Raw genomic sequence first — 24,011 nt, forward strand, 5'->3', positions numbered from 1 at the left:
CGCCGCCCGCCGCCATTTTGTGTCCGAAGCGACTGTGGAAGCGATTAAACCGCGGGCTGGTGCCGGGCGCCGGCGGCGGCAGGGAGGGCGGGGTTCGGCGGCTCGGAGGGGCCCGGGCAGCGGCGCGGGGGGCGGCGGCGGGGTCCCGGCGGCCGAAGCGAGCTCGGCGGGGCGGCCGGGCGCAGGTAAGAGGCGGCGGGGGGGTTTGCAGTCGCTTTCTCCGGCCTCTAGGTGTCACGATGGGGCTCCGGTGCGGCTGGGGCCCCGCAGCGGCCGCCGCCGGGGAAGCAGGGGGCTTTGTCTCCCTCTATCGTCCCCAGCGCGGCCGGCGCTTGCCCGACACCGCCGCCGGCCCCCGCAGCGCGGCGCTGGGACGCGGGGACGACCGGGCCTCCCCCCCCACTTTCCTCCTTCCCTGCCCGGGGCCGACGACTCCATTTTCTTTCCTTTGTCTCCTCGGCGGATCGCCACCCCCCTCCCCCCGCCGCCTGCATTCCACGCGCTTTGCCCTTTCCCTTCCCGTCCCTTTTCCCGTCCCGCTCCCCCCCCCCCCCCCGCCTCCCCCGCCGGTCCCGTTCACCCCCCCCCCCCGCTCCGGTGCCGCCACTCCACCCGCCTTTTGCCGCCCCCGCCCACCGCTTCCCCCCCCCTCCCCGCACCTCCTCGAGGCCGGCCCCGCTGCCTCGGGGCTCCCTCGGTGTCCCCGTGGGGCGGCGGCGGAGCTGCGTGTCCCGCTCCTGGCGGCCGCCGCCTTGCTGCGCTGGCGTGTGCTGCGGAGTGAGAGGCGCTGCCAGGCGCAGAGCGGGACTCGAGCTCCCTCTGCAAGGCAGGCTGAGCAGCGCCATGCAGGCAGCAGCGGGGCGCGGGCACGGCTGGGGGGCGCCCGATCGCCCCGCGCTGCCCGCCCGCTGCCCCCCCGCTCCGCTTCGTCTGGGCAGCGGAGCCGCCGGCACCCCCCCCCACCCCCCATACAGCCCGGGCAGCAGAGCCGCCGGCCAACCCCCCCCCTCCCCCCGATCCCGCACAGCCCAGGCAGGGGAGCCGCCGGCACCCCCCCCGATCCCGCACAGCCCAGGCAGGGGAGCCGCCGGCACCCCCCCATTCCGCACAGCCCAGGCAGGGGAGCCGCCGGCACCCCCCCATTCCGCACAGCCCAGGCAGGGGAGCCGCCGGCACCCCCCCATCCCGCACAGCCCAGGCAGGGGAGCCGCCGGCACCCCCCCATCCCGCACAGCTCAGGCAGCGGAGCCGACAGCACCCTCCCATCCCGCACAGCCCGGGCAGCGGAGCCACCAGCACCCCCTGTCACACTGATAGCCCCCCACCCTTCTTCATCTGGGCAGCGAAGGCACAGATACCCCCTCGACCCCGCACACCACGGATGGCAGAGCAACCAAACACCCCCTTCGTACTTTGTCAGGGGAGTGAAGTTACCGACACCGCCCGACCCCGCACACCCACCCACCCTGGGCCCACATCTGAGGTGCAAGAGGGCTGCCACCCACCCAGTAACAGATGTGGTTGAAGGGCGCCTGCACTTGCTGTGCTGTCCACCTGCACCCCCCAACTTTGTCTGAGGAGTGGAACCACCAACAGTCCCCCCTGCGACAGCACCCCTTTCCCACTTTGTCCAGGGAGCAGAGCCACTGACACTCCCTTGAATTCTGCACGCCCTGGGCAGTGGAGCCACTGATGCCCCCCTTCCCCAATGCCCTACAAGCCCACAGCAGGGCTGCCACCCATGCAGGCATGGCTGAGGGGTGCCCACTCTCTGTGTTGCCTTCCAACCCCCCCCCCTCTGCAACCAGGGAGTGGAGCTACTGACCCCCACCTCCTCCTTTCACCGCACACCCACTCGGGGCGCGGTGGGGCTTCCACCCACACGGGCACACATTGTGGCACTCTGCCCTGGCGCCTGCCTAGTGCTGGGCCCCAGAGCCTGCCACAGGTCCCTTTCCTCCTGCGTGGGTCTGTTTGGTGGAGGGTCACAAACCCCACCTCTTCTTGTGGTGCAGAAAGGGAAATCACACATGTTCTGGGGCAGAACAATCTGTGTTTTGTTCTCTCCATAGATTTAAAATTTCTCCAGTAAATGTGCTTATATGGTGTCATGCTTGGCCTTGCCTTAGCTTTGCGAAATGACTGTGATACAGGGGGGTTGTCACATTGCCTGCATCCCTTTCTGTTCCGTGTAATCCCTAGAACTTGCCTGCTGCGGAGAATGTGCTTGCCTTCCTATTTGTAACTTCCTATTTTACCTCCAATCTTTCCCTCCCCCTTGAGTAAAGGCATAGCTGTTCCTCGCCTCCTGCCAGCTATTGAATCCTGGTAATAAACTCCAGAGGGGTTGTTAGAAGCATCTGAAATGCTGTTTACCCCTTCCAGTATATGTGTGCGTTGTTTCAGTGCAGGAAGTGTGTCATCATTTCTCTCAAGTTCTCCAGCTCAGTCTGCTTGTGCAGAACCTGTTGAATTGGCAGAGATATCTTGGGTGTAAGAAATGGCTCTGTATTTGTATTCAAGCTGTAGTTCTTACGGAAGCCATACCTAGCATTTTATTTTAGTACAGAAGTCATTAGGACTGAAGGAAGGAACAATTTGGGCACAGGGGCAAAGCAGTGCTTTCTTTTTAGTCTGATTTTCTCCTGGATGTATAGGGCTAGCTCAATTTTCATGTCCTCTCTACACAAGGAAGGCTATTAGGATGTGCAGAATGGCATCATTAACACTCTTGAAACTTTGTGGAATTTTTTTTGAAGGGTAATGTCTGAGCAAAAGGTGCAAAACTTGAGTTCCTGTAGCTTCAAGAGGCCCTACACCTGAAAATAATACTGCAAGCCTTGTCTGATTCGGACGGGGCTTGGGAAGCTGTCACTACAGCGTGAAGTTTGTTGGCAACTCATGCCTGCAGCGTTGCTGAGGGAGAGAGCTATTTTGAGAACTGCTTTTCGTATTAGCAGGCTGCATCTGCAACATGAGCCGTAGCTAATTTTTGTGTGTCATTACCAGCTCTTGGGGCTGCAGGTTGATACCTGCCTGATGCTGTAGCTTTGCTGTTGTCTTGGAAATGCCAGAGGCTGACCTGTGGTTTTCTTGTTTTTATTCAGAATTAATGTGAAAAATCTAATTATATGTGATTACTAGCTTGCTTAGGAATTTCTGTATAGAGCCTACTCCGGAAATTTATTTCTTCACTTCCCCTTAGTAATTCATGTCCAGGGCCTCCTGCTTTTCTGATGAAAGTCAGCTGCTGGGCACTATCAGGCTTACCTGCTCTCTGAGAAGAGCCAGCCTGTTTCTTACCTTTGCTCCTCATCCTTTGGCAGCTTTTTTGTTGCTTGTAACATCACGCAGTTTTGAGCTCTTCCTGTTCCATTTGAATGTTTCCTCTACATTTGCTATTTCAGTATATTGAAATGATATATAATATATTGATTATATTTGCATTAAAACGCCCCGATTCACCCATCTTGGCAACTCCTGCTTCTCTTACCCCTTCTTTGCCAGAGATGGAATGCTTGAGGGAGTAGGTGAGCATGAGGATCACAAATGCTGCTTCCTCCTGTGCTTGTCTGTGCTCTAGAAATCTGTGTAGTGAGAAACAGCCACCACTGCTACCTGTACACGGGAGGGCACATGTTGGCTGAAGTGCTTGTCTTCAGCCTCTGCAGTGGAGCTGAAAGAAATCAAAGCCCTGGCCCACTGGTTGTTTTGTTTGCGTTAACTTAGTGAACTGTACTGATTTGTTTGCTTAACTATAAACCTCTAAACCTCTGTTCATCCATTTGACTCTTGTTCAGATGCCCAGTTCAGTCTTTGTTGTACTAAACCTTGACACTTCAATACAGTATCAAGCTCTGCTGCTCTGCAAATGCTTTGTGGTCTTGAAGATGCATATAGATCTAAGAAACTTCCTTTTCTTGATGAAAGCTTATATTTTATGCTCATAAAAAAATATGATTTAGAAGGTGACTTTAGTTTTTTGAGGGTTTTTTTGCTGAAACTTAGTACAGGAGAAAGATTCTTCTTGTAACACAAGATTTTGCTCTTTTTGTACTGAAGGATATTTGAATTTCATTTTAAACACCCTGTTTTACTGCTCTTCCTGCTTCTGTCCAATAATCCATCATTCTTCAGGATTTAAATGAGATGCTTATTCTAGACATATTTAATATGAAAACTAAATAGTAGCTGCTCAGTTGAGCAATCTCATTATTTTCTTATTAACAATAATAACTTTGAAAAGAAGAGTAGAATAAACAAGAGCTGGGTAGGGAGTTCTGTTTTTCAGGTTGTATTAATGTTGAGGTAACCCAACAACTCAATTTTGGTGTCTAATATAAATTTCAGCTAAAGTGAAGTTCCCCTCACTTAGTATTATAAAAACTTGGAAGCTATTGAGCCTTACTGTCTGTCTTAGCATGGTTCTTAATGGCTGCCTTAACAGGTGAAAATACAGAAGTAATGCAGAGACAGCTCTGGCAGATGGCACAGTTAAGGTGTGCTGCTTAGCAGAGAGCTGTGATAGAAAGGATTCCTGAAGAATCGTCCTTTAACTATCCCTACAGCTAAAGTTGTGAGACACAGATGTTTACAGTTGCAATGTAAAGGTTTGGATTTAGAGACCCTTCAGTTTGAGCAGTCCTGCTCTTTACTGTTAGCTGCCTGGGGATTTCAGTGTGCTCTATGGTGTTGATAGCAAAGAAGCAAGGGCAGTTATGCTTAAACGCATATAAAAGCAGAAAAAGGGAAGTGACTTGCTTGGATATGCTGACCAGGTAATAGATGGGAGGGCTACTGTACGGGCAGCAATGCAGCAAACTGTGCTGCAGGGTGTTTTCTACATCCTGTGATTTAGGTTGTATGCCCAAACACATTGTTTTGTCAGTCAGCTATCAGCATTGTCTTATTTTTCTGCCATAGCAACAAATCCATGAACTTTGTAAAACTTCATGGGTTTCACTGAAAAGCGTCACTCAAATGTAAAGAGACTGAGAATGGAGTTCAGCTTATACTGAAAAATCTTATTTTACCTCTCTTCTTTTTTCCCCAGAATCTAAAAATTTCTGTTGACATCATTGAGCTTGTCAAATTCTAACAAAACAGAAGTCAAATTGCAGACTGTTTGGACCATGAAATACACCTTTGTCTGTATTAATATGCATCATGATTAGAAGCCTGCATGTCTCTCAAGCATCAGCAGGTAAAGTAGCTATCTGTAAAGTAGAGGAGAAAGTAGCTTGGTCCAGTTATATAAAGAATATTACTTGCTTTAATTAGGATGTCAAAGTAATCCTTACTCTCTCTTTGAGTTATTTAGAATTAGGTTGCTGTTCTGAAAGCTTCTGAAATTCCTCTATGTGTTTTTTTCTTATTATTTATTTTTAAACAAAATAGAAAAACAAACACAAGACGAAACATTAAGAAGAAAAAACACCCAAGCCCCCCTCCCCACAAAGTACATTGGGAGGTGAGAGAGGTGTTTGCCTTATCCAGTGTGGGTTTTTTCCACTTCTAACACTGGAATATCCCTGGCTGTAGTATTGGAATAAATATTGTGTGGTTGATGCACTTCAGAACACTAGGGAATTTCCAGGAGTTTGGAGAAGTGCCAATGTAGCGGTGTTAAAAGGAGATGGAGTAGATGAACCTGGCAGCTAGTAATGCAGTGCTGTGCAGAGGCACCTTGGGTATTTGCCTAGTGCTGTGTGATGTTAGTACACATATAGTTTACATTATTATCAGCTCTCCCATTTATTCTTAGTACAGACTTTAGTTAAGGAGAGAAAAAAAATGTAATTAGTCCTACTAATTAAGACTTTAAGGAAACTAGAGCTTGTTAAATTTATTATTTGACTTTGTTACAGGTATTTCTTTTGATGTTGAGGACCTTACGGAATGTAAGAATGCCATTCAGTTCAGGGTAGTTCAGGAATAGTCCAGGGGTGTACAAGGCTGAATAGTTTCCATGGATGTTCAGCAAGAACTGGTAATTGCTTCTCACAGTTTCTTTTCATTACTGATTTACTGTCTTGGTTTAAAACTTTTGTGTGGTAAAACTGTGGTTCGTGGAAAGGCAGACAGCATTGAGATGGCTGTCGTGATTGTCAGATGAAGTGGATCCGTTCAGGTGCGTGTGCTGAGGCTGCTGTGTGTAAGGCTGTACACCTGGGCACAACTGGCATCGAGGCACACGGTATCCTGGAAAGCAATGGCTGAGCTGCGTTTTGGAGTCATAGTGCATAAACAGATAAAACATGAGTTTCCAAGGTGATATTGTAATAAAGAAACTAATGTAATTCTCAAATGCATTAATGGGATGAGTAGAGATGCATTCTTGCCTCTCTAGGTGGGGTGGGCTGGAGTCATTACTGTGTGTGTTTCTGGCATCGGCACTTAAAAAACAACCAACCAAGTCAGGTTTGCAAGGCAGATTATTCTCCAGTGCGACAGAGAGCAAGAAAGTAACACCATGCAGTGAAGTGTTGAGAGTTCACTGTGCAGCTTCTCGGCAAAACTGGGAGGTGACTTGTTTGAAGTCCTCAGACACCTCCCTGGCCAGGTAACACTGGATATTGATGAGTTTTTCTAAATCTTGCTGGCAAACAGACAAGAATTTGTAGTCGGATAAGGTCAAATTAAAAGACACAGCTTTTCACAGTGAAGATGATTAACTTTTGGGTTATCATATGAAGAGCAGTCGTGTATTTCTTAATATCCTTGAATCAAGATTGTGGAAAAAAAAAACCTGAAAATGGCTCTAGCCAGCTGCAAGGTACTAAACTGCTTCTGTTTCGGATACAGTTAGAGAACAGTAATCCGTAAGAGGTCAGACTTTGTGATCAAATAAGAGATGATCATGCTAAAGAAAATAGATGGGGAGCTTCTCTTTCACTTCTCTCTTTACCTTCTCTTTCACTAGCTTCCCCTCTTTTTGAACAGAGAAAGGTTTAGGACTTTCCTTGGAAATCTAGAACATGGTAAAGCCAGTAAAATCTTCTGGACAGGAGAAAGTAAGCAGGTATACTGAAGGTGCGTCAAAATAATCTCCTATTTATTTAGATGGAACTTGTGACTATAAAAAAATCCTTATTTGTGGCTGTGGTATTGGTGAGCTGTGGTGGGATAAATGTTACTTATGTGCTGTCAGGGCATTGCTGGCTCCTGAACAGCTTGCTGTCTACCAAATCGCCCTAGGACCTTGCAGTAGCACTGCTGTCTAGCCAGTGCCCAGCCTGTATCACTTAAGGGCTTCTTCCATCCCAGTTCATAGCATGGGAAATGCTCGGTGAAGGTGAAGCAAGGTGATTTTTTTTTTTTATTGAATCCACTTCTGAAAATATGGCCTTGTAAAGTTATTTATTTTATGTGTTCTGTTATTTATTGAATTATATTTGATATATTGCATTTGTAGTGCATGAATTTAAATGCAGTGATCCCCATTTTAAAGTGGATGCTGAGTGAAATACTGAATTAATTGGAAGTGAAACTAGGGAGAGTAAAGCTATGGAAAGCAGAGTAAACAACAGTTAATAATTTTGAGCTATAACAATGCATGACGTGTGGAGAATGTTATAGTGAGTAGCCTGATGGTGGCCGAGGCATCTCCAGGTGGAGATTACCAAAAGCTATAAGTACTTTTCATGTATTACATATTTTAACGAGGTGGGCTGCCTGAGAGCTGTCTCCGCTGCAGAGCTAACTTGCTTATAACCTGCATGCTCTTCTGGAGGGTAATCTCAACAGGAGCATCTGATGTTTGAGTTCAGCAATTCTAGTTCCTCCTGGCTCTTTGTAAGAAGGCAAACACGGTTGCTCTGCTGCCACCACTTGTGTTCTCTGCAGAAATTTGTTCTGTGTCGGGCCTGAGTGCTGTTCTAGGTGTGGTTCCTAGCATTCACACAAGGTCAACTTTTTAGGTAGGTGCAGTGAGGTTTGTGGTGAGCCTGTTGCTTGTAGGAGGAAGAAATAGGGAAAATACACCACAAGTGATGGAAAACTGCTTTGGTGGGATACTTTGGAGGGTTGGAAAAGGATCAACAGGTCCAAAGGCTGAAATCCCTAATCACATGGTTGGGTGTTGGAATGAGGGCGGTAAACCGCAGATGTGATTGCTCTCCTTTTTCAGTGTTCTCTGCTTGAGCTTTTGGAGGCAAACTGCTGGACTCGATGAATGCTGATTCGTCCTTGCAGGGCTTTTTTTTTTGTTAGTATTGGAGAAAGAATTTTTTTTTTTTTTTTTTTGTATTTTCCAGCCTATTGATAAAAGTTGTACAAGTGAATTTCCAGCTCTTGCTGTGTTGGGAATAACACCAAAGCATTTAGCCAAGTAAACAAGTCATGGCTTCCTTGGAAAAATAAGTTGGCTTGCATTGAGATTGTTGTGTCACTTTCTCCATCCACATTGGCATTGCCAGGATGAGTTGGTCAGCTGAATTTGCTTCCCTTTGGGAATTTCAGTCCATCTGTCCTTGTCCACCCTCAGAAAAAAAGGTGAGGGAGCACTAGATTCAAGTGTGTGTGGAAAAACTGCAGCTCTGAGTTTGATTTAAGCCTTTATGGAATAATGCCGCAAAATATTTTGGGCTTTCTGAAAAGGTAGTTGAGGCCACAGGTACTAATGGCAGCATTTGGATATTTGTAAACTTTTTTTACTCTTGAAGTAGAGCAGTAAACTTTGCTATATGTTTAGAATCACTGTTAAGGGAATTGAATTCTCCAATTATTTAGTTTTGAAAGAGACATTATTGCTCCGAACTGGTCCCTAGAAGAGCTTTTTGCTGCTGTAGAACCAGTAGTGCTTTTTGGCCAATTATTTTGGCTTCTTGTGTAGTTTCTCTGTTGTCTTGTATTCGGTTTGCGAAGCTGTTTCCTTGAAACCCCCTCTAGCATCCAGAGATTTAAAATTAAAGGAAATGCTACTAAATTAAAAATGCCCCCCTGTTTTGGCTTGTATATACTTGGTGTAAGACTAACAGTACTACATTTCAAAACAGTAGTTTTCTCCTTTCTGCCAAACTGTTTGCGGTGGAGGTATAGTGTAAACTTTAGTTTTTCTTTCTGTGTATGTGATGCAGGAGAACCCTTTCAAAGCATTTCAGGAGTTTTCAGGTTACAGGCTGGAGGTAAAAAATGTTTGAAGGCTAGTGGTTTTGCTCAATGCTGGATTATTAAAACCTTTTTTCTTTTCTTTTTGGAGGATGGAAGAAGTTAGTGTTATCCAGCATTCCTGCTGAGTATATAACTTACTGCCACTTCTGATCTTTGAAGAGAGATTTATCGCTTCCTGTGGCAATACTGAATGCTCAAAAGGTATTCATTGATTACTTCATCCTTGCCTACCTTATATATGAATGTACTCCTCTCCTTCCTGCCCAGGAATTACTACTATTGACTCCTACCTGCTCGAAGCTGCTGGAGCATTATATGAGCCCAGAGTAGTTTATACTTGGCTTCTGTAGTGTGTGTAGAAATAGTTTTGTGCTGTTGAAGCAGCTGCATCCTCTCCCTCTTCTACCAGCATTTTGACCTACGTGAAGAAGAATTTGGCAGCTTCCATGGCAGTATGATGGAGCAGACCAGCAAATATTCAGATGTCTGACTTGTCTGACATGACATCTGTAATTTTGGAGGCCTGTCCTTCAAGTGGCTTGTACAAACAAATCCTTAGGGATGTTTTCTCCAGCTCCACCAAATTCAAAGAAGGAGGATAATGTTGAGTGGCTCTGTTGCCAGTCCATGTCTCCCTGGTCAGAAGCTCTTGATCCAGTGCAGTTGTTGGTCAGCATGATACGTTACCATTTGTTCTTGTCCGGGAGTTGCTTCTTCAAATGGGCTGTCCTGTTCCAGCAGCCAGGGAGCTTTTTCAGCCACCTTCTTGTACTTAAGGTGTAACGTCTTGTTAGGATTCTGGAGAAGAGAGCACACGGTACTCCATATTTCTTCAAAGACAGATTATTTTATTTTTTTTTACTGCAGAAGTGTTCCAGGTCCTCTGGAATTTATGTGAAAGCGAATGCTGAGACCAATAAAATTCTCTGTCCTAAGAACATCATGCTTATAATCGCATAGCTGGAAAAAACCTCACTGTTTTTTGTTTGAAGTTTAAATAAACCCTTCATTTTGTTTAATGCCAGAGAAGGGTAACATGATTTGGATTAGAAGGGACTGATTGTGGTGCCCTGGTTCAACACCTGGCTCAATGCAGTGTCAGCTTTGAAGTTGGATGAGGCTGTTTAGGCTTGTATTTAGCAAATTTCAGTAGCTGAAAATAGCTCTTTTCACTTCTGTTAGGTAGTTGAAGGTAGCTGCAAGATCTTGCTTTAAACTTCTCACAGCTGACTTCTTGCTGTGCTTGCCTTGTGCTCTACCCACCTCATTTTTTGGCAGCCCCTTAATGGGCTGTTCCCAGTGTGTGTCAGTGTACTATGCTCAAAAGTGGACATGTGGAACACTTACATTTCCACACTATTCCTGGTTTTCTTCATGATTATCAAACCTTGCCCACATGTCAATGATCTGATCGGAATGTGAATTCATGCAAGGTATTTTATGCCAGAAAATATGCTGATTACTGTAATGGAAGTGGGCTATCTTTACTGGAAAGTAGGATAGGAGTGACTTTCCGCACCTGGGTTATTACCGTGGAGTGGATTGGAACAAGTGTGCTTTGGAATTTCTTGGTACGCAGTGCTGGGAAACTGTGGTGTCTTGAGCTCCTTACTTCAAAACTCCAGGAACCTGTGTCCTTAAGGAGAGTCCGTACCTTGTGAAAAGAGTAGGATGACGGTTGTGCTTTGCATAGCCTTCACTCCTGAGGCTTTTCTCTGTTAATTTACAAGTCTTTGAATTTTGGGAAATAGCAGTCTTCTCCAGGGTTACGAGTCGGCAGTAAAAACTCAGCTAGTAACAGCAACTGTTTACCTGCCTACCACCACAGTGTGCAAGCCCTCGCCAGCACAAAAGCTGGCGAGGATGCAGGTTGCATCAGCCGTGAATCTGACTGTAGTGGTGGAGTGCACCACACCTATGCGCTGAGCATCCCCTTTTCTGGTCAGTGAATGTGTATCGTGTGTGACCTTTACTTAAGTGTTAAATAGAGAGATCGACAAAAAATGTTTTTTAAAAGCTTGCAGTCACTGAGCATCCACAGCTCCGACTTCTTATCAGTAGTGCTCTTAAAAACTGATAAACAATTAAAAATAGACTTGCCAAGTTAAAATTGCAGCCAGAACTGAGACTTGAGTGCCTCATACTAAGTAAGTGACAGGAGAACTGGGGTGAGAGGGGGAAATACTGAAATTCAAAGGGCGTAAGACTGGTGTGAAATTCAACGCTGCTTGGCCTGCATCACTGAGTGCAGCAGGAGTATGTGCCTCGTCTGAGAATGACTCCTGTGGAGTCGCTTACTCTTCCCAGGATTTTTAGTATGTATGCACACTGAGGACTGAAAAGGATTACAAATGAGAAATAATGCGCTGTCTTGTAAATATTTTACTTCTGTAAATGTGACTATTTTAAGCCCTTAATTGATTAGAGTAATGAAGCTAGAGTCACAACTCTTGAATCAGCTGAGGCTGCTCTGCCTCCTGTAGCAAGGTTAGAAGTCTGCTGAACTGAATTTGTTACTTTATTGATAGTGTTACTTACTGCATTGACAGTATGTAATGGGTTTTAATTGGCTTTAAATTATAGGGCTTCAAGCATAAGAACTGCTTTTGTGTCCTGATTTTGGTATCCTACAGCAAGAGGACATCTGAAGTAGGCATAACCAACTCCGAGATGTCATATTGCACTCTTAATGTAACATGAGGCGTACAGAGTTTTAGGTTGTAAGAACAGTACATGCTAAGGAGTTTGAGAAGTGGTAGAGGAGTTTGTAAAATGAGTTCATTCTTCATAGTAAAAAGCATTAAAGCTGATTAAAATACACTTTGGTTTTGTGTATGGCTTTTGATAAGTGAAGGGGTCCTCAAGCAGTTAGCAATGCTGCTATTCTTAGAGGTGTAGGACTACACATTTTCAGTTAAACAAGCATTAAACATTCAAATTGTGCTTTTTTCCACCTTTTCACTTTCTTTTGTGTAGTTTCACTAGTACTACTTATCCATTCTGTTCCAGAGTATGTTCAGACATCAAGAGCTGCATGAAGAATAGCCAGCATGAAAAGAACAAATCGGGCCAGGCAGAAGTGCGGAAGCGTCAAGAACACAAATGTAAATTAAGGGGTTTTAAAGTGTGGTATGTGTTCTGTGTTGAGAGTAGTTTCCTGAACACTTAAAGCTTACACTGTGCTTGAAGAAACCCTTTTGCCATGCTTCTCTTTTGACTGGCCTGAGTGTTTGGGCGCACCAGAGCCCTGGTGTGGATGGGAGTAATTATCTTTGGCTGAATGAGTTCTGGCCTGGATTAGTTTCTTGCCTGGTTAGCTGCAGTCTTAGAGATGCTTATGCTAATGTTAGGAATAGTTGGGGTAATGTAGGTAGGAAGAAGGGGACAGTATAAAGACAGGAATGGCTTCTCTGGCAGAGTTAGCATGTTTGAAAATGAAACCTTAGTCCTGGTGGAAGGGCTTTTTCCTCCAAGGTCGAGGCAGGAATTTGCCTTTGCGGGAATTAGTAGTTTGCTTCATCTGCTTTGAAGATTAATTGTTGTTGGATGGGGCCTTGGGCAGCCTGATCCAGTGGGAGGTGTCCCTGCCCATTGCAGGGGCGTTGGAATTAGGTGATCTTTAAGGTCCCTTCCAACCCAAACCATTCTATGATTTCATTCTATGAAAGCTTCAGCATGAGGACCACTGTCTAGGGTTCACCTGGGTTTGATTCCGTTTACGTCTGTTCCAACATCTATTAATTCAGATGAACTTCTCTGCCACCTGTGATTCAAAAGCAAGCATGAATTAATTTAGGCTCCAGGAATTTGTCTTGTGTGCCACCCTTCTGCCATAAGTGTTTTCAAAACTCTCCTGGAATTTCCTGTCCCTGCTGTAACAACAGTAAACTAGACCTCTTTGTTTGACAGCCTGACATTAAGTTAACTAGCACTGACTTTAGTTTTGCTTGTATGCAGCAGGGTGTAATTTGTGAGGTGACTAAGAGTTACTGCCTGAGCAGCTGTTGTTCATGGAGTAGGACCATGTTGCCATGGCAGATATGAACACCTCCTGCTTCTCTGATTTGAAGCCTGAATTCCCTTGGCCAAGCAGAGTATCACTAATTGATGAGTACTTGTGCAAAGATAAAAGGAGTAGCTGCTCCCCAAGAGTTTGTTCTTAGATACTCCTTCATCTAGATGAAGTCTTAGAGAAAAACAAAATCCAAATGCTTGTACCTTATTACGAAGTCTTCAGAATGCCATGAAACTTGTTGCACTGGTCTCTCTTCAGGTGTGGTAGTGTCTGGTGCTGCTGTTCTAATGTCATGTGACACTGCAGCGGAGGGTTGGAGGATCCTGCTCTGATCAGACTAAGTTTGGAGAAACACTTTTTTTTTTTTTTTTTTGTTTTCCCTGTAAGCAGTTTGCTAATAGCCTGAATGAAAACTTAAATTCAAGTGTGAGGGAGAAATGACCACAAATAATTGTTGATAAAATTATTGACCTTTTCCAATATCTACCTATAACATTAGACATTACTTTCTGTGGAAATGAGTTTTACAGGCCATTTTAATCTGAAATATTATTCCAGTGTTCTCAATTTATTACCTTCAAGTATTCCAGTGGTCTTTTATGAGGTCTTTCATCACTTTTATATTATGAACTACTGTGAAAGAGAGGGACTGATTAGTTTTATGATTGAGCATTAGCTGAAAATTTAATTCCTCTGACTGCTACATTTAAAATGTAAATCTTTCTGTATTTTGTATTTAATAAAATTGCATAAACATTTCCTTCTGAAATGAACTGTCATGTTAGGAAAACACAATACCTTTCTTGGTATATTAAAATGGGAAATGCTTCCAAAAAATGATTGATGTAGAAAAGTTTAGTTTATATTTCCCCACTTTCACTAGAGGATTCTGTGTATGAGTAAAGAACTAGTGTCATCTAGTGAGCCTGCACTAGCAGTTATTGGAAAATACAGGGAGAATTTAAAAGTAAAATTTAAAAGAATGTTAGCTAGGAATGGAAGGAGAAATTAGGGAAGAATGGAACAAAGTTTAAGAACACTTGCTAAAATTCTTCCTACTACTTTCTCAATAGAATTTTATTCCCCAAATCTAAAGGGAAAACAAGGGGTGAGGTGGCGGGGAACCCAACCCGTACTTCAGGAAGTAAAACTGAAATGCTTCCACCAGACTGCTTTCTTGACTAAGGCTTACTGCGTCAAGTTAAAGCAAGTTATAGCCCTGGTGACCTGAGTATGTGTGGGATTTGTCAGTAACTGTAATAATTTATTTTTTAATTATTATTATTCTTTACAACATGAATTTCAAGCAGTTGACATCATTGTATTATGCTTTCCTCTCCATTGTAGCTGCAGCTTGTTACAGCAGAATTAGCAGTATTAGTTCTGGAAGCGCTGTGGTTCTGGGCCCTTTTGCCACTGTCAGGTGCAGGATGAAGAGGGAGCTTACTCTGCAAACAGCTAATGAAAGATACAGAATTGAGTTTCCTTCTGTCTTGCGTGGGGACCCTGTAGGTATACTGTGTTTTCATGTCTTGCACAGGTCTTCCTCTGAGCTCTTGATCCAGAGTAACAGGTTAACTTTGTCCTGAGTAATTGTGGGAAGTCACAGGTGTGTGCTGCTCACTGACTGAAAGATACTGGTCAGTGCTGACTGAAGGTTCTCATCACTTTAAATTCAATTTCATGAGGTATGATGAATGTTTGAAAGAGCTCTGTTAAGATTCCTATACAGGCCCAGCAACTAGGAAGATTTCTTTTGTGTAGGCTATAGAAGGAGAAGAAAACAGCAACAACAACAAAAAAAAAAGACAGGAAGAGGTTGTAGAATGTCATGGAATGCTGTTTGATTCCAGTTCTGCACCAGGCTAGCTGTGGGTAATGAGTGCCAGGGAGATGGCCTGGCTGTGCTCTTGGAGTTCACAGTGGTAAGAGGTAAAGATTACTTTTGATAACTTCTGGCCCAAGGTGTGCTACCCTCACGTAAGTGTAAGAAAAAGGTAACTTTGGTTCACGGTTAACAACTGACTGAATAAAATAATAGTGCGTGGGTTTGATTGCAGTTAAATGCTATTGACTTTAAAGAGGAAGGTGCCCACAAACTGGCTGTGACCCAGAAGGTTGCAGGATGCTTGAGAGAAAGCAATTTTACCGGTGTGTGTACTTGGTGGCTGGCAGGATGGCACAAAGCAGAGGGACGCAGCTCAGTGTAGCCACCTGGCTTCTGGAGCTCAAAGTGCTTGGTGCTACGGTGTGCTTAGCAGTGCTGTGTTTTTCTTTGTGATGGGGATTATCAAACACTATGCAAGTTAAGAATCTGGTCTTGTATCTGGTTGATTGGGAGAAAGGTCGGTTCCTATACATGGTAATTTAGTCTAGGGATAGACTTAAAGGCTTAGAATCAGGAAGAATGTGCTCTTCTCCCAGATACCTCAGTCAGGGAACCACAACAGGGCTTCAAATGCTGTTAAATCTGTCTGATGGCAGCCTGGACCTTTGCAGGGCCAGTACTTGAGGAAACCATCCCTCTACAACTGTGTTTGCAACTGCAGCTGTCATTCCTGTAGCTTTTTTCACATATATCTTAGGGCATCTTCATGTTGACAAGTTACTTGTCATGCACAGAAAAATCACAAGCAGTTATTAACCCATGATGGAGTTCTTTTCTGTTACAGGCTTCTTGATTTTTTCATTTTTCTTACTCTCTGAGATGCTGAATTATTTCTCGAATGAATTGGATAATAGTGAATTAGTGAGACTGCCTTTTTAAAATATAAAGCTGTAATAGATGTTTGTCAAGTAGTATATTTGTTGTTTTTCAGTGCCAGTGGTGTAAGTGGCAAGGAGGAAATGAGAAAACAACTGGGGTGGGTATAGCAGTTGTAACCAGTGGATATGGAATTTAATGCAGTAGGCAAATGGAAGCTGTTTCCATCATGAGAAAATTAGTTAATAAAAAACTTATTCTAGCTTTCTAATTTCTGCTGTTGGTAGTAAATCTTTCCTGTTTTGCACATGATAGCACTGTGAAAATACCGTCTCCCAAGTTGTTCATGGGATCCTACCTATTTCTTGAAGTTCTGTGAGCTGTGTCAAGTAGTTTGATGTTCCTAGGCTTATCTTTAAAAGGAAAACCAGTATCTAGTTGGTTCCCTCTTTCACCTGTTCCAAAAGAATTCAACACAAGATTTTTAAGCTTTTGTACAACTTTTATTTATAATTGGTCAAGTAATTCTGCCTCTACTAATCTTCCCTGTATCTGCGGGCAATTAATAACAGAAATGGACAAGAGTTTACTATGAAATTTTGGTGCCTGTGTATATAATTGGAGTTCTGGCTAACACGTGGGTCTTGGGCTTTATGCACAGATAGCCTGTTTGCTTCCAGCTGAGCCTTCTCTCTTGAATGATGGACCATGGCTGAACTACTTCTAGAACCACCCTGAGTTCAAAAGTTGTATAGCCGTGTTTGTGAAGTGCTGAGACCAAACTAGCAAACTTGCCTTGGGATGTGAGGTCCTACACAGACTTCTTCAGACATCTTCCCAACACTTTTCCAGTTGCATCAGGTTTTTTTGATTCTAGTACCACATTGTGTGGAGACCAAGACTTGGTGGGCTTTTAAACTGAGAAGGGCACTTTGAGAAGAGATTGAACACAGACCTAGTTCATGTTTTGGATTTATTGCCTGTCTAGGGGTGCTACTGATATGCCTAGAAGATTGGGAGCAATTGTTGTGAATAGGAGCAGTGCTAGGAAAGGCTATGCTTCAGTGCTTTGTGGTTTTTATAATTGTCTGTTTGCTTTAGAAAAAGTTATGTTCATGCCATGTTCATCCCTTATCAGGGAACCCTGCTGGAGGAAAAGCAAAGGCTGCTTACCTGTTAAATTGCCTTATCTTTGGCTGTGCTTAGTTGGGAGGCTTTTCAGAAGAAAGATACAGCTATTTCACGATGGGGACGGGGAAGGAGGAAAATAGCCAAGCACTCCTGCAGTTTCTTTGCATCTGCTGATGTCCTTAAGTACTGACATGGACATATGTCGTGACTGCAAGCAGGAAGATAAAGGAAAAATGGTCCTTTGTCCATAGACCCTATTGAATGTATTTTCTTTTAAATCTTACTCTTGCATTAAGTGCCAGAAATACTGCATAATTGTAGACCCTTAAGTGAAGTTTTTGCTTATTCCTCTCCATCTTTCAAAGTTTCCCGGGTATGCAGGAAAAACAGAAGTCTCACATGTTTTAATATAACATTTTGTTTCCACTCAGTTTTACTAAGCGGCTAATCTCTTAAGTGTCAAAGCCATGGCAGTTTCAAAGTGGGATGTCTCTGTGGATTGACTTGAGTTCAAACTCTGAATATGTTGGGTTTTTTCGCAGTAATGTAGTGGCTGATATTTTCATTAATCTTTGAATGCCAAAAATGTATTGACAGATAGTATTTGTCTTCATTGTTTCTATTGACTTTGTTGCTTCCCCCCCCCCTTAACTGTCAATTATAGCACTAAAGCTACTTTTCAATTGCTTTGAATGTCCCACAGTTTTTAATGAGGCTGTGCCTTGTTTGGCAAAAAATAAATATTTTGCTGTTGTTTGGTCCTTGAAGCTTGATGCAGTTCAGGGTTTGTTTTTTTTAACCTTGGCTGAGAGGCAGACAAATGCCTCTTCGACGGTAGCTTTTTTCTAAATAACCCAGCTAGAAAAACGTGCAATGGCAGTAGCCATCCTAACATATAAACATCTGTCTTGGTTTTCTGTTGTCTACATTGACATCTACAGCAAGTTGTCTTTACTACTTCCACGGTTAAGATGAATGCTGTTGTAGGACTGTATTAATTGAATGCTGTGTGTCTCGGTCTTTTTGTGTTGATGTGGTGAGTTTTATCAGCCTTACTGTACTGGAAGCTTTCTTAAGTCATGTTGCTGAGTGTTAGAGTGTATACTTTCAAGCTGAATGCTTTGCTGGCTAAGTGTGAGGCTTTTGGAAGGAGCACGCAAAGGCAAAATGTTGTATTGTAGGGAAGTTGAGACTTACTTTCTGTGCTGCAGTTAGTGCTGTTGGCATTAAATTACTTTCTCTCAAGCAACCTTTTGATTTGTTTCCTTGGAATAAGGTCAGATGTATCAAACGTGTACCCCATCTTATTTCTGCTTGTTTCAGTTTTTCAGTTGAGCTGCCCATCAGTTGTTTGAGAAAGCTTGGGTATGTTGTGACATCACAACTCCCTACCTGGCTCACTGGATTATGAGAGCACATTGAGCTGTCCATTGACAGTCCCCCTCCTTTGGGCTGGTAGAAGCTGTTGAGTGAGCTGCTATGTGGGCATTGTTACTTGATTATAGGTGTTCTTTTGTCCTTCCTTGGTTGCTCTCCTTGTGGTAGTTCTCTTGTTTTTTTCCAATCTTGACTTATCAAATCATCTTCTGTTAACCTGCTGCTTTGTTTTCCTTTTTAGATTCAGTCATTGTGGAACTAAACTATTGGTATAAGGTACAGTAACTGGTAGGAAGAGAGCTGAAGATAAAAGGTTGGGAGAATGGTAAGACAAAATGCATTCAGCAGTTTTTCTTCCTGTAGTGGTCTTAGTTGTAGCAAATGACACATGTTCTATGAAATATTGGAAACTTTCCTCAGAACTTGGCTGGGTAATTTCTAGGTGTGTAAAGATGTAAAGAGCTGAGGAAGATCTGTTTCTGTTAAAATTAGTGGAAATGGAAAACCCTCAGCAAGCTGCAGGATAACATCCAGTGGGTTGATGGTATCTTCTGGTGGTTCTTCCAACCCAAACCATTCTGTGAGTCTATTTTATGACATGTAAAACTTTCCTCTAAAACCTCCTTTGTAAAAAAGGAGGATTAAGCTTAAAAAAAAAAAAGGCTGAATGATTGAGAGGTGAAATGGACAGGCAAAACAAAGCTCACCACAGCAAAGAACTGGAGAGTCTCTCTGGAGAGCCTTTTTCATAAGATGAGTCCGTACATTTTGCCTAGCTCCCTCTTCTGTCGAGTTTAGAGGCTGTCCTCTGTCCCCACAGTTGTAGAAGTATTTTAATTTGAAAATCTATGCTTTCTGCAGAATAAAGCAAATAAATAATCCTGTTGGCAGCAGGACAAAAAATCTTTTTGTTCTTGGCCAGGGCATCGGCTGAGATTCCTGTGTATTTCTATATTTTTCTGTTTCATTATAAACTACTCCAGGTTATATTAACTGTTTTCTTCAAAATACTGTAACGTTTTCCCTGCTGGCCAGAGCTTGGTTTACAAACAGTCATTTTCAGCTTAATTTACTTCTACTGAGAGGACTGGACAGTTGTGCATAGCGTGCAATAGGCAGGAACATGCTCATGCATGTGCTGAATGTTGCGGGCAGGAGGTGTGAGTCAGAATGAAGGAGAGGAGGTGGCAGGAGGGGTCCGGCTGCAGCACATGTCGCACACCACTGGAGGACAGCTGTGCTGCACAAGTCCAGCTGCCTGGGGCTGGCTTGCTGGGGAGGGTGTTACAAAGCAACAGGTAGCTCTAGAGTGAGATAAGTGTCTGAAGTAAGAGAGGGAGCTGGAGGAAATAGGGATGTTTTCAGCAGATGTATGTAGGAGTCCTTCCACTTACTTTGCACATGTACATCCTTCATTGTGAGCATTCTTTGAACAAAGCCTTGCCTGCAGGCATTTAGTCTCTTAGTGTAGCTCTGCATTCCTAGCCTGGCAAACCTTCCTGACAGCAGGAACCATATACCAAAGTCTTGATGTATGAGTGACCCGTTCCTTGGTGGGCATGGGCTTTTTCTGGTGTGCAAGTCTGGAAAATGAAGCTTTCCTGCCACTCTGCTCGAGGACCTTCTTCTGTAGGACCCTGGGGGACACTAGCAAATTGTGGCCTGCTGGCTTGATTTCAGGTGACTTAGCAGCCTTGCTGCCCAATCGGATATTGGCAGGTAATGCAGAGGTCCTTGTGGGATCCCCACCTGAACTGCTCAGAGCTGCGCGTGTTTCTCTCAAGGTTGCTAATCTCCACAAGACACCGTAGTGGAATTGCCTTAGCTCTGCGGGTGGGCTTTTGTCATTTTTTTCTTTCCATCTTAAATCTGGAAAAAAAACCCCAGCTGTTTACCACGTTCTTATATTTTTTCAGCTCTGTCGTCATTTTCTTGTTCAGAGACTTTGGCCACCTGAAGAGGCTTTTCCTTCTTTCTCTGCAAATACTTGAGATAATTGAAAAACAATTTGTTTTACTCATTTCGCAGTTGTTGCCGGCCTAAGACTAGTGCTCTGTTCTGATCGCCTGCAGACTAGCACTAAGTACTTACATCATCCTGTGCACTTCAGCTGTTTGTCCATATGGATTTGTGCTGACTTGAAAATCTAATGGGTGGTAAAGGCCAGGAGAGGCCAGATCCCTGCAGAGAGTGCACCTGAAGCCATATGTCAGTATTTCTGGGTATCTGGTGCCCTCTGGAGACTGCTGCTGCCACAACATAATGAGTATCATGACAGTGTGTTACAGATGCCCTGAGTCCAAGCAGGCTGAAGAACATTATGAGCTGTGTTGATCTCAGAATAAGTTGGGGATGCTAGAAGAGGCAGTAGTGAAAGCAAGGACTCTCTAAAAATAATAACAATTACATGTCTTGTAATTCTTAAAGTTAATGAAGACTGACAGCTGTGTTTATGTATATGAGCTTGTGTATTTAAGAAAGCGAGTATGGGAGATTAGGTGTAGATACATGGAAGTAGTGTGATGTGAGTACAAGTGAGTTCACAGGACAGGATAAATAGATTCCATTATCTGGTCTGAGAGGCCAATTGATCACAGGAAACGTGGTGGTCCCTTTTATCAAATCTGGAATGGGAATCTGAACTTTGCTCACCAGCTTCTTAAGGAAACTGACATCTTTGCTACTTATTTCAGCAGTAAAATTGACCTTGGTACTTCTGTAACACTTAAGTGAGGGATATAATAAATTGTCTCCTGATGCAGGAATGTATTTGACCTGATTATGGAATTCTTTCATTTTCCCAAAGTAAAGCACCTGAAACAGAGGTAGACTTACAAAATGCTCGTTTACTATGATTTTTCTTGTTTTCATTTGGGGAAAAAGACATGACATAACTTCAAAATGATCATTTCTTTTAGCTATTATTACTCTTGAAACAAACTTCCTGCAGAATGCGAATGCAGGAATTTCGTATTTTACCTTGAGGGCAGAGAAGAATGCTGTCTGTTTTGAGGAGGAAGAAGAATTCTATGTTACACTTGTATGCAGCTATTTTTGGAGTTACAGTTAAGGTCCACTTAAATGCTGAGCTTCAGTTCTGCTTGTTTATGACTGTTTGCATAGATTTAACTCAGATTTCATGAGAACACATAATTTAAATGGAAGTAAAATGCTACCAGAGCCTTGTCTGCCTGCTGCAGCTCGTTCAGCCCGAAGAGGGCCCCATGCATCACATCGTCCTTGGCTCTGCTCTGCTCTGCTTCGGGGGCAGGTAGTGCCCAGAAGCGGGAGCAGGAGTTGGCCCCAGCCTGCTTACAAGAAATTTTCTTGACTAGCTCAATTGTGACCTTTTTGGTTTTGTGGTTCAGGGAAATTTAAATGAGAGTAGTAGTTGTTTGAGACCATACAGTAAGAATTGAGTTCTTACACTCACACATAGTGCTTTTTCTTCCTGGAAAAACTCTGTAGTTCTTAAGTGTAGTACTTTCTTTAAGGCTGGCTTTTTACTTTGAACTGTATTGGGAGGGGGTTTTGCCTTTTAAAAATGTTTTGCCTTTAAAATGTATAGCCAAAGACTGCCAATATTGCTGAGCTATGTGAAGTGACTAAACAGGCTCAGTAAGAAATACTGCTGTACATCGTGCCTGTGGGATTTGCTGTCTTTGAGAAACGGGAACATGCATATCACTTAATTTCTCCTCCTTGCTTTCCTTCCTTTCCAGGAAATCTGTACTGTTGTCTCCCTTCAGGCAGTGTTCTGCATTTGACTTGGTTTTTTTTAAGGTGACTCTAGACCAGAAGAGACCTATAGTTCTCAAATCCTGTTTTCTGACTTGGATTGTAATATGTTGCTGCTGTTGATCTGGTTGTTTTGAGTTAGGCCCTTTGTGTCTCTGTGGGGTTTGTGCAGTTGCTAAAATGTATCAGGTGGTGTGTGGCATTCATTCTCTTGTTTTCACAGCAGGAAGGTGATATGGAAGGTGAGGCAGTTGAAGCTATTGTGGAGGAATCGGAAACTTTTATTAAGGGAAAAGAGAGAAAAACCTATCAAAGACGCCGTGAAGGTGGACAGGAGGACGATGCTTGTCATATACCACCAAACCAAGCGGATGGAGGTGAAGTAGTGCAGGATGTCAACAGTGGTGTGCAGATGGTGGTGATGGAGCAGCTGGATCCAACTCTTCTTCAAATGAAGACTGAAGTAATGGAAGGTGCAGTGCCTCAAGAAACAGAGGCAACAGTAGATGACACGCAGATCATAACACTTCAGGTTGTTAATATGGAAGAGCAGCCTATAAACCTTGGTGAGCTTCAGCTGGTCCAAGTACCTGTACCAGTGACTGTACCCGTTGCCACCACGTCTGTGGAAGAACTTCAGGGAGCTTATGAAAATGAGGTTTCCAAAGGAGGCCTGCAAGAGGGAGAACCCATGATCTGTCACACCCTCCCTTTACCAGAAGGCTTCCAGGTAGTGAAAGTGGGTGCAAATGGTGAGGTGGAGACACTGGAACAAGGTGAACTTCAGCCACAGGAAGATCCTAATTGGCAAAAAGATCCAGATTATCAGCCACCAGCCAAAAAGACAAAGAAAAACAAAAAGAGTAAGCTTCGCTACACTGAGGAGGGCAAAGATGTGGATGTCTCTGTGTATGACTTTGAAGAGGAGCAGCAGGAGGGTTTGTTGTCTGAGGTCAATGCAGAAAAGGTGGTGGGCAATATGAAACCACCTAAACCAACAAAAATTAAAAAGAAAGGTAAGCTCCCCATCTGTAAGTGGAATTTGAAAATGAATTTGTGGGACTTTGCAATGTGAATAGGTGCAAGTGGGACTAAAGCAGATATGTCTAATGTCACTCTTTATATAAGAGTTCTCAGCTCTATTGTTTCTTGGGCAAACCTCCCATCTCCTCCAAGGCTATAAAGGAGCTCATTTTTCTTGAGCGTAATGCTGTGACACTAGTATTCCCATATAAGTAGAATTGAAAAGGTTGTCTTTGCTTTAATACGTATGTAAGTTTGTGTACGTATGGTTTACGTCAAGAATCAATATATAATTGGTTCTGTGGGTTTTTCTTAACCAGTTGCTAGGTAGGATAGATTGTGCAAAATACAGCAGTAGGTGTGTTTGATTTCCCTTAAAGCTGTACATTGAGGAACCCTTTTTAGAGTGGAGAAGGAACACAGAGTGCTGGCATGATAATGAAAACTGAAGCCAAGCCAGCCATAGGCAACAACTGTTCCTAGGGATATGCAGTTGGATTTAATGGTACACGATGGTTCCTTGTAGTTACACATCCAAGAATTTCCTTTTTCCTGCTGATTATGTTGTGCAGTAGACCACAGTACTGTCAAGATCAAAGATTATTTCCTTTGTGTCTAGGTGTGAAGAAGACATTCCAGTGCGAACTGTGCAGTTACACTTGTCCGCGTCGTTCCAACTTGGACCGCCACATGAAAAGCCACACTGATGAAAGACCACATAAGTGCCATCTCTGTGGCAGGGCTTTCCGGACAGTCACACTGCTGAGGAACCACCTCAACACTCACACAGGTACTCTTGCTTATGTCTGGTTTTGTTTTTGTAGCATCTGCTCTGTATTTAGGATAGGTAGATCCACCCTGTTTTTCTGTCTTGGATCAGCCTAGTTCCACTTACGGAATGCTTGCAGTGCT

At 43.7% G+C, this 24,011-nt stretch overlaps 1 protein-coding gene across 15 annotated transcripts in view; it reads left to right on the forward strand.

Moving 5' to 3' along the window:
• Positions 1–21: 21 nt before the first annotated feature.
• Positions 22–24,011, forward strand: part of CTCF (CCCTC-binding factor) — a 33,839-nt gene continuing 9,849 nt past the window's right edge. The window contains exons 1-7 of one of the 15 annotated variants that reach the window (XM_054078319.1): positions 58–185; positions 5,054–5,203; positions 9,200–9,312; positions 12,121–12,215; positions 18,580–18,663; positions 22,300–23,092; positions 23,719–23,889. In XM_054078319.1, coding sequence (XP_053934294.1) covers positions 18,661–18,663; positions 22,300–23,092; positions 23,719–23,889 — 967 coding nt within the window. In that variant the 5' untranslated portion in view covers positions 58–185; positions 5,054–5,203; positions 9,200–9,312; positions 12,121–12,215; positions 18,580–18,660. Of the gene's footprint in view, positions 186–5,053; positions 5,204–9,199; positions 9,313–12,120; positions 12,216–17,849; positions 17,998–18,579; positions 18,664–22,299; positions 23,093–23,718; positions 23,890–24,011 lie in introns of those variants that run through there. The other 14 variants (XM_054078314.1, XM_054078316.1, XM_054078320.1 and 11 more) reach the window with 14 other exon arrangements.

This window comes from Cuculus canorus, chromosome 13 (genome assembly GCF_017976375.1).
Source record: "Cuculus canorus isolate bCucCan1 chromosome 13, bCucCan1.pri, whole genome shotgun sequence".
Classification (NCBI taxonomy): domain Eukaryota; kingdom Metazoa; phylum Chordata; class Aves; order Cuculiformes; family Cuculidae; genus Cuculus; species Cuculus canorus.